Raw genomic sequence first — 9,934 nt, forward strand, 5'->3', positions numbered from 1 at the left:
GGAGAATGGCGTGAACCCGGGAGGCGGAGCTTGCAGTGAGCTGAGATCCGGCCACTGCACTCCAGCCTGGGTGACAGAGCCAGACTCCGTCTCAAAAAAAAAAAAAGAGAGAGTTTGCAGTGTTCTTATAGATAAGGAAGGGGCTATCAACAATGGGTCTGAAGCAGGAAAGTGACTTGGTCAGTTGTGGACTTTAGACAGCTTACTGAACTGGATGCGGCAGTGGATGGATTTAGGTAGGTTAAAATTGGTGTTGCAGAGAACTTTTAAAGTAACAGTAGTCCAGGTGAAAGATTATTGTAATCTGAACCATGGCAGTGGAGGTGTAAAGGTAGGACAGATTTAAGAAATATCTAGAAGTAGCATTAACAGGAATTTAGAATTGATTGTGTGATTGGAGATTGTGACCACAGAGTGGACAGTATTGGATGGTGCTGTCTGGTGGAGCAGTAAGTATGAGTGACTTGAGTGGAGTGAAAGTTGTTGAATTTGAGAATTGATTAATGACTGTGTCATTGTTATTAACCATAGCCCATAATGATGGAGGAACTTTGTGAATCAAGTGCCAAACTATATAATGAATGTGGGGCTGTGATTGGTCATTGATAGGGGATTGGTAAATGACATCCATGAGGAAAGCTTAGAAGTTGGTATTGCCAAAGGCCAGGTACAGTGGCTCACGCCTGTAATCCCAGCACTTTGGGAGGCCAAGGCAGGCGGATGACCTGAGGTCAGGAGTTCAAGACCAGCCTGGCCATCATGGTAAAACCCCGTGTCTACTAAAAATACAAAAATTCGCAAGACATAGTGGCGCTTGCCTGTAATCCCAGCTATTTGGGAGGCTGAGGCACGAGAATCGCTTGAACCTGGGAGGCAGAGGTTGCAGTGAGCCGAGATTGTGCCACTGCACTCCAGCCTGGGTGACACAGTGAGACTGCATCTCAAAAAAAAAAAAAAAAGTTGGTATTGCCAAATAGTATGACGATCAAGGGAGTACAAATGGCACAGAATTACAAGAATGCTTATTGTAGAAACGTAATAAATGTTATTTTAAATCCATGAGTTTTGGTAAATATTGATAAACTTTCTGAGCAGTTATCGTTTCTGGATGTGGTTGGACTGTAGGAAAAATGTGGAGGGATGATTCTGGGCTGCAAAGGCCAAGGATGCTTGTATCTTTGAAATCTGTTTCACAACCATTTATGTAAGGGTTACCAAGTGATTCTGCATGTATTTTCTCATTGGATTCTTAACAACTCTGAGGTATAGATTCATTCATCCCTGTTTACAGATGACAGCACTGAGAATTTGGAGTTAAGTGACTTGCTTACGGTCACACAGCTACACAGCTTTTCAGTGAGAACAGTCAGAATTTAAACTAGTTCTTTTTTTTTTTTTCAAGATGGGGGTCTCACTCTGTCACCCAGGCTACAGTGCAGGATTATAGCTCACTGCAGCCTTGAACTCCTGGCCTCAAGTGATCCTCCTGCCTCAGCCTCCTGAGTAGCTGGGACTACAGGCGTGTACCACCAAGCCCAGCTAATTTTTTCTTTTTTGTAGGAACTGGGGTCTCCATATGTTGCCCAGGCTGATCTTGAACTCCTGGCCTCAAGCCTTCCTCCCACTTCAGCCTCCTGTGCAGCTGGGACTACAGGCGTGTACCACCAAGCCCAGCTAATTTTTTCTTTGTAGAAACAGGGGTCTCCATATGTTGCCCAGGCTGGTCTTGAATGTTTGGGCTCAAGTGATCCTCCTGCCTTGGCCTCCCAAAATGCTGGGATTACAGGTGTGAGCCCCTGTGCCCAGCCAGTGTTTATTTGTAAACAAACACTTTAAAAAATGTAATAAACATGTATAAAGCACTATACTGTGCCAGGCATTATTAGCGACTGGGAATATGGGAATGCCTAAGACTAGTTCCTGCCCTTGAGTATCTCATCGGTTCTTTCCCTGCCCTTTCAGTACAGTGTGGATTGCAGCTGCTGAGCAGGGATTCTGGAAAGCATTGCGTACCTGAGCCCCCAGCATGGCGGGCCTAAAGCGGCGGGCAAGCCAGGTGTGGCCAGAAGAGCATGGTGAGCAGGAACATGGGCTGTACAGCCTGCACCGCATGTTTGACATCGTGGGCACTCATCTGACACACAGAGATGTGCGCGTGCTTTCTTTCCTCTTTGTTGATGTCATTGATGACCACGAGCGTGGACTCATCCGAAATGGACGTGACTTCTTATTGGCACTGGAGCGCCAGGGCCGCTGTGATGAAAGTAACTTTCGCCAGGTGCTGCAGCTGCTGCGCATCATCACTCGCCACGACCTGCTGCCCTATGTCACCCTCAAGAGAAGACGGGCTGGTGAGGATGTATTAGGGGCTAGAATCAGGGAAGAGTTGTGGGAGGCCAGGAAGGAGCAGCATAGGCATCCAAAGGGGAAGACACATTGACCCTGGGGAGTACTTAGAGTAAGTTGTGAGGCCCATTGGGGGTTTGGACTGACAGAAGGGAAGGGTATATATTTTCCTGAATGATTACTTCTCCTCCTACAGTGTGCCCTGATCTTGTAGACAAATATCTGGAGGAGACATCAATTCGCTATGTGACCCCCAGAACCCTCAGTGATCCAGAACCAAGGCCTCCCCAGCCCCCTAAAACAGGTGAGAAGACATTAACTCCCCCTACTTTCCATCATCAAGTAAAAGGACACTGATCCCATCACATTCTGGGCTTTGCCAGCTTAAATGAAAGGATGCTGTGTCCCACATCTTGCCCCATAAAAAAAAAAAAAAATCAGGTGAGGTGTTGACGTTTCTCCTAGGTCCTGTATGTGCTCTCACATTATGTCTTTTCAAGTCACATTATTTCCACTGCTTTTAGTGCTAAGTCTAAATGATTCCTTCCTCATTCCAAGAGAAGTGTTTGAATTTCTGCCTTTACCCTACTGTGTTTTCTTCCCTTTTACTTTCTGGTCAGTGCCTCCCCACTATCCTGTGGTGTGCTGCCCCACTTCGGGTCCTCAGATGTGTAGCAAGCGGCCAGCCCGAGGGAGAGCCACACTTGGGAGCCAGCGAAAACGCCGGAAGTCAGTGACACCAGATCCCAAGGAAAAGCAGACATGTGGTGAGGAAGTTCAAGGGTTCCAGAGGTGGAGCAGACTTGAAGCAGAATATAAAGAACTGCTGGGACACTAGGCAGTTTATGCTATTCAGTGTGAGATTCACTTTGATTGCCATTGCAAAGTGAGGCTGAATGGTTTGGTGTCTGGTGGAAGAACTGCTCTTTGTGACTGTGGCAGGGTACATTTCAACTCTTCTTAGTTAATACTACATCACAGGGATGTTGTTATGACATCCTTATTGTAGGATGAACCAAGTCAAGATAGAGTATTAAAATGAACTTCTGTGCCTGGTAATTAGGAAACTATCTCCTATAAGCAAGTTGCTACCTGTGGGTAATGGGAACAGTGCTGACCTGGGCATGTCCAGTTTAAGGGAACCTCCTGCATTCAGGCAAGCGTTTCAGAGATACATAGAAATAGTCCTGGGGAAGAGGTAGAGAAGCTGTCAGGTGATATTCCCTACTTTTTTATTCTGCTGTGCTTTTCAGTTTTCAAGCTTGGGTTGTAAACTCATCCCTCACTGTAACCTCTTCTGCTCTCTATCTTCTGTTTCCAACAGACATCAGACTGCGGGTTCGGGCTGAGTACTGCCAGCATGAGACTGCTCTGCAGGGCAACGTCTTCTCTAACAAGCAGGACCCACTTGAGCGCCAGTTTGAGCGCTTTAACCAGGCTAACACCATCCTCAAGTCCCGGGACCTGGGCTCCATCATCTGTGACATCAAGTTCTCTGAGCTCACCTACCTCGACGCATTCTGGCGCGACTACATCAATGGCTCTTTATTAGAGGCACTTAAAGGTGTCTTCATCACAGACTCCCTCAAGCAAGCTGTGGGCCATGAAGCCATCAAGCTGCTGGTAAATGTAGACGAGGAGGACTATGAGCTGGGCCGACAGAAACTCCTGAGGAACTTGATGCTGCAAGCATTACCCTGACCTTTTCCCTCTTCTCACTTTGGGGACTGTTCCCATCACCCATCTCTGGAGCTTACACTGTTCTGGGGTTTGTTCTCTACCCTTCCAACCAATCACACCCCTGCCTTTTTTTTTTTTTTTTTAAAGAAAAAGACGAAAGTGGAAGTGGTGTTCCCCTCCCCTCCCTGCACCCATGTGCCTGGGCTTCCCCTTTGTTTCCCTTTTCCATTTACCCCCTAATGTGTGTCTCTACAGCTACCTTACCACTGAGCCGTAAGACAAATGTATAGGGAGAAGCGAAGTCTACAGCACATAGTCTTTGTAAGGGATTGATGTGAACACTGCTTTTGGGTGCACTAAGGAGTTATCAATACTTCTGGCTTTATGAGAGCTCTTAAATGTTGTCTAAAAAAACCAAAGGGCTGTGAGTAAGGGAGCTGTGTGGAAGGTGGGACTCTGAAGTGTATTTTGAAAATTAATCGCCACCCTCTTCCAAATTATAGAATTTTTTAAAAACAAAGAAGCTGTGACCCTTTCCACTCTCTCCTGGCCTCTGGTGCTGCTCCTCTCTGCCGCCTTTCCTCCATTCCGTGGCTTGAAACCTCTGCCTGATGTGGCTCCTTCCTTTTACCCATTTGTCAAACCCTCTTCAACGGAGGAACAGATAAGAAGACTGGGTCAGCTGAGTCACGCCTCCCAATTGTGGTGGTATATGTGTACACACATAGACAGGGTGGATGGAGAAGAGGTTGCTGATTAAAATACACTCCCCCTATAAAGGGGAAGGGGGAGTGTGACACTTTCTTTCCATGTTCAAGTGAAAATAAATCATGTACCCTGCAGCCCTTTTCCCCTTTGCTTTCTTCTGGCTTGGGCAAAGGGCATCATAGGTGAAAGTGAAGTAATTCCTTTTTCCTTCCCCCTCCTCCACTCCTACGCCCACTCCCATGCTTGGGAGAATGGGGCTGGGACATGCACTGAGTGTTGCACTTTTATTTATGTAGGGACGCATGTTGAATGAGCCAGGTCTAGAACTGGAGCTTAGTCCAGCTGGTACAATACCAACTCCCCTTCTAGTTCCCAAAGGCGATGTCCAGACATAGACTGTATGATTATTATATTTTTCAATGCCAGTGCTGCTCAGCCCTCAGCAGAACTTCAGTTTTCATGAAATAAACAATGACTATATAAAATGCCACCTTTCTGAAACTGCAATCTGACCTCAGGTGAAGCTCAGGTGAAAGTTTCTTTCCTAAGAAGCCAAGCCTGTGTTCCATCAAGAGAGTCAAGGTTCTCCAAGTGAGGGGAGCTGTGCCTGGGTCCTGCCTCCAAGTAACATGAGCACCAGCTCACAATGGCGGGGTGGGGGCTGGTGGGGGCGGGTCTGAATTCACAGAAGTCCTTAAGACAGTGGGTGACCCAGATTGCCATAGAGGTCAGGCCTGCGGTGCTGGAACACAGGCAGGTGTTGACGCAACTGTCGCAGATAGCTGAGGTCTATTCGGGCAAGGCAGAGGCCTGGCCCCTCAGAGCAGCGGGCCACCACTGTTCCCCAGGGGTCTACCACCATGCTGTGGCCATAACTTGCTCTCTTCTCGTGGTGGCGTCCACACTGTGCCGCTGCCACGACATAGCACTGGGTTTCGATAGCACGGGCCCGCAGCAACACCTGGGGATGAAATGTGTGTTCACATAAGTACATGTAGCAAATAGTGGGGAAGTGACAGTTGAGGGACATTACAGACCAATCTACCCATTGTGACTATTCTGATAATTGCCTGGGAATGATTTACTATTTTAACTATTCTGTAACATGAGAATTATCTGGGGAATGAGTTTCCCCACTAGGTGGAAAGGGGAAGGAATTTAACTGGTAGGGCCAAGCAGGGAGGATAAGGTTAAAAGGCCCTTATGTTTCAAAAACGTGTTGTCTTACCTCCCAGTGGGCTGGGCCTGTAACCGATCCAAAAGCTGAAGGATAGGTAAGTATCTCTGCTCCAGCTTGAGCCAATGCCAGAGAGAGTTCAGGGAACCGCATGTCATAGCAGACAGCTAGACCAACCTGGAATGAAAAACAGCCTACTTAGTAGTCTTCCTGCTCTGTTTGTCACAGCAACTAGTCATACTTCCATTACCCCCTTTCTTAGGGCTTTCTATCCTCTACCGCTAGTTCAGAGTATTCCTGTTCCCCTCCCTCATTCTTTCACAACTCCCACCTTGCCTGCTGGTGTGCTGACAGGTGACTCAAGACTGGGCCCAGGCATGGTGGAATTGCTTTCACACATAGGCCCCTGCCCTGGAATCTCTACGTCACACAGATGTGTCTTCCTGTAAGTGGCCACTACTGCCCCTACAGTAAGAAAGAAGGAATATTTAGTGCTGGTGTTCTAGAAGCTTGCTTACTCCTCCCGAGGAGATAGTTTATAGGCTAGGAACTGAAGTAGGAACACCCCTAAATCCTTAGGTCAAGGAAATAAGAGTTGAGAAACAATTCTGGAGAATCTAAGTTTAGGTAGAAGAGCATGGGAAGAGGCAGGCTAAAGGGTTATAAAGTCTCACCTTTGCTGTTCAGCAGCACGTGACAATTGTAGATTTTCTGAGTCTGCTCCCAGTCTTGGCCACGCTCATGGAAACCACCCAAGGACAGCCAGAGTCCACATTCCCTGGGTGGAAGGGACACTGACAACTCTTTACTGATTTCTCAAGGCTCTACCCTCATATCTGGCAATCCAGGGACACTGTCCAACTAAGATTCTACCTCTCCCTCGCTCTTTCCCTGATACCTGGCAAGCTGGGTGTATTCTTCCAAAAGTCTCCCACCCAGTGGTTCAGACAGGCGGAGCGTCTCTGCAGGGTCGCGTGCAATGAAGTCAAATGCCTCAGGCAGGAAAGCCAGGCAGGCACCCAGTCTGGCAGCCTCTCGAACCAGCTCAGCACATGTTTTAAAGTTCTGTTGCTTGTCTGGCGTCGATGTTACCTGGCACACAGCCACCAAGGGCAGTTTGCAGGAGGAAGAGGGGAGAGCCATGGCTCTGGGCCTGTAAATAGCATAGGCAGGATTCTCAGATTTCATAACACGGGGAAACATAAATTTAATGCTAAGGGGTTCAAGTGGAGAGGTAGGAAAGCTGGACTTCCTTTTGATTATCCTCTTACAGGGCACGTTGACCCAGGGCTAGTAGGGCTCACCAATCAAATGTGTGGATAGTTGACACTCCTGTGTCTCCCACTATCCATTTAACAAACTAAGCATCTAAGTGCCAGGCACTGAGGACACAACAAAACGTGTTACCTGGGCTGAGCACAAGGTACTGAAAGTCGAGGTATCCGGAGTCCGGGACACAGAAGGGACAGGAATCTGTGAGGAGGCCTGGTGATGAAGCCCAGCCTGAAGAAGGTGAGAAATGAGAACACCAACCCCTTCCTCAAGCAATAAATTTCTAGGATTCTCTGACTTCTCTCTTTATACTGTGAGCCTGAATCAGGGCCCTGCCAGTAAAACCCTTCTAATCTTCAAAACGCTCTTTACTGTATAAGAAATTATGTACTAAGGGACAAGATCATACAGTGGGAAGATGGACGAAGGGGCTCTGCTCGCCGCCTGAATAGTTCAACTTCCAATGATCTCACATTAAACTGAAGCCCCTTTCCTTTGACAAACGTTTCCGCAGTCCAAAAGTCATCTCCGGGAACTATCCTTGGTTTTCCCAAGACTCTCTTCTTGACTGTGCACTTGCGCAGTTTTACTGACTCGAAGCTTATTTCCCCTTTCCCCAGAATCTCTCAGGGGAAAGTTCGCCCTCCCTCGTGTCCAACCCCTCCATGGTGGGCAAGGGGCAAAGGAACCCAAGCCCCAAGCCGCGACCCGCCCTCCACCCTCCCGCCGCCCGCTCCAGTTGGCCCATCCCTCCCCGCCATGGGCAGCATCTCTGTTGCACAAGTTAAAGCACCGCAGGTGGGATTCACTGCGGTCGACGGGACAGAGAGTAGGTCCTACATGAAGATATGGCCAAAACCATTAGCAGGATCGGATCCGGAGACCGGCCTGGAGCCAGAAGCGCCGCGGCGAGTGGGCGGTAACTCGCAGGCCGGACGTGACGCAAGGCGGGGGCTGAGCTGCGCCGGCCGGAAACCCAGCAGGCGGCGAAGATGGCGGAGAACAGCGGTCGCGCCGGCAAGAGCAGCGGGAGCGGCGCGGGCAAGGGGGCGGTGTCCGCAGAGCAGGTGAGGAGTGGCTAACGCGAAGGAGGGTGCCCACTTGCGTCTGGAATACTGGCTAGAAGGGGGCGCCTGTGGCTTGTGCAGCCCTTTACTCCAGTAGCACATGTGCGTGGCACCTAGAGAGGGAAGGGTCCCCGGAAAAGCTAGCCGAGCCCCTTCGGAGAGGTAGACGGGTGGGTGAGTGAGAGCCACGCCTCCCTGGGGTGTTGGGTGAGCCTCAGCAAGGGGAAAGCCCTGACATGCAAGGTCTGGGAAGATGTACAAGTCTGAGGGAAGATGGTTTGCTGCTTTCTCTCTCTCTCCTCAGCCCCTCCAAACAGGTTATGGCTGGGCAAGACAGCTCGAAACTAACCGCAGAGGATTAGTTAACAGGCTGGCTGTGTAGTCTGTTACGTGATCCTGAACCCACGTTGACAATCGCCGTCACGCTGCAGAGCCACGTGACTCTCATACTCGAACAGCCTAGTGTTCTATATACTATTTTGATTCGAGAGTTCATTACTAAATCGAATTTCTTTAGAGACCAGAAATCCCTTTCTAATCCGAGTTTGCATTTTCCCCAGTGGCTAGCATCGAGAAGCGTTTGATAAGTTAATCAGAAAACCCTTTGTTCCTTGGGTACCGTGTTTTGCTAAGTGGAAAAATAGGATTGGGAGGAAATCTACACAATAGAAATGAAAACAGGTAACAGCTGTTTTTTTATTATTATTATTTTTCGAGACGGAGTCTCGCTCTGTCGCCCAGGCTGGAGTGCATGCAGTGGCACGATCTCGCCTTACTGCAAACTACGCCTCCCGGTTCAATCTATTCTTCTGCCTCAGCCTCCCGACTAGCTGGGACTACAGGCGCGCGCCACCACACCCGGCGAATTTTTGTATTTTTAGTAGAGACGGGGTTTCACCATATTGGCCAGGCTGGTCTCGAACTCTTGACCTAGTGATCCGCCCACCTCGGCCTCCCAAAATACTGGGATTACAGACGTAAGCCACCGCTCCCGGCCTACAGCTGTCTTGATTATAGGTTAAGTTTTTGTTGAACAATTAATACAGGCAGATGTATCAGCATAAAGATTTTTATTTTTTTTTTTTGTTTTCTGAGACAGAGTCTCGCTCTGTCATCCAGGCTGGAGTACAGTTGCGGAATGTCGGCTCACCACAGCCTCCACCTCCTGGGTTCAAGCAATTCTGCCTTAGCCTCTCGAGTATCTGGGATTACAGGCCTGCACCACCACGCCCAGTTAATTTTCGTAGAGGCAGGATATCACCGTGTTGCCCATGCTGGTCTCGAAGAGCATAGTCTGGTGGGATAAATAAGGAAGCAAAATGCTCATATGAGGCGGAAGATAAGTGTCCTAAGAGAAGTATAAAGTCCTATGGAATATAGTTTCTGACTTGAGGTGGGGGAAGGGAAAAGGAACCTAATACTTTTTAATACTTTTTTGTTGTTGTTGAGACGGAGTCTCTGTTGCCCAGGCTGGAGTGCAGTGGCATGATCTCGACACACTGCAGCCTTTGCCTCCCAGGTTCAAGCGATTCTCATGCCTCAGCCTCCCGAGTAGCTGGGATTACAGGTGCACCACCACACCTGGCTAATCGTTGTATTTTTAGTAGAGACGGGGTTTCACCATGTTGGACAGACTGATCTCGAACTCCTGACCTCAAGTGATCCGCCTGCCTTGGCCTCCCAG

At 48.8% G+C, this 9,934-nt stretch overlaps 3 protein-coding genes across 12 annotated transcripts in view; 2 read left to right on the forward strand and 1 right to left on the reverse strand.

The window, feature by feature from the left end:
• The window catches only part of DEDD (death effector domain containing), an 11,812-nt gene extending 6,944 nt beyond the window's left edge, over positions 1-4,868 (forward strand). For 4 of the 6 annotated variants that reach the window (XM_011976299.1, XM_011976301.1, XM_011976302.1 and 1 more), the window contains 4 exons: positions 1,963-2,351; positions 2,543-2,650; positions 2,967-3,113; positions 3,671-4,868. In XM_011976299.1, coding sequence (XP_011831689.1) covers positions 2,027-2,351; positions 2,543-2,650; positions 2,967-3,113; positions 3,671-4,047 — 957 coding nt within the window. In that variant the 5' untranslated portion in view covers positions 1,963-2,026 and the 3' untranslated portion in view covers positions 4,048-4,868. The remainder of the gene's footprint in view (positions 1-1,962; positions 2,352-2,542; positions 2,651-2,966; positions 3,114-3,670) is intronic. The other 2 variants (XM_011976309.1, XM_011976319.1) reach the window with 1 other exon arrangement.
• On the reverse strand, positions 1,023-8,124 carry NIT1 (nitrilase 1). Of its 5 annotated transcripts, none has more exons than XM_011976295.1 (7): positions 8,024-8,124; positions 7,319-7,414; positions 6,810-7,064; positions 6,586-6,689; positions 6,243-6,376; positions 5,963-6,088; positions 1,023-2,348 (listed from the first exon to the last, which is right to left on the reverse strand). In XM_011976295.1, coding segments are annotated over exons 1-7 (732 nt in total). In that variant the 5' UTR covers positions 8,026-8,124; the 3' UTR covers positions 1,023-2,333. The 5 variants fall into 5 exon arrangements, with proteins under 5 accessions (XP_011831685.1, XP_011831668.1, XP_011831663.1 ...); XM_011976278.1 differs by lacking the exon at positions 1,023-2,348 and adding an exon at positions 5,129-5,695; XM_011976273.1 differs by lacking the exon at positions 1,023-2,348 and adding an exon at positions 5,129-5,695 and having other exon boundaries at positions 7,657-8,113.
• The window catches only part of PFDN2 (prefoldin subunit 2), a 17,074-nt gene continuing 15,237 nt past the window's right edge, over positions 8,098-9,934 (forward strand). Inside the window, exon 1 of the mRNA XM_011976269.1 lies at positions 8,098-8,250. Coding sequence (XP_011831659.1) covers positions 8,176-8,250 — 75 coding nt within the window. The 5' untranslated portion in view covers positions 8,098-8,175. The remainder of the gene's footprint in view (positions 8,251-9,934) is intronic.

The sequence above is a fragment of the Mandrillus leucophaeus genome, unplaced genomic scaffold (genome assembly GCF_000951045.1).
Source record: "Mandrillus leucophaeus isolate KB7577 unplaced genomic scaffold, Mleu.le_1.0 Scaffold1014, whole genome shotgun sequence".
In the NCBI taxonomy this organism is placed as follows: Eukaryota; Metazoa; Chordata; class Mammalia; order Primates; family Cercopithecidae; genus Mandrillus; species Mandrillus leucophaeus.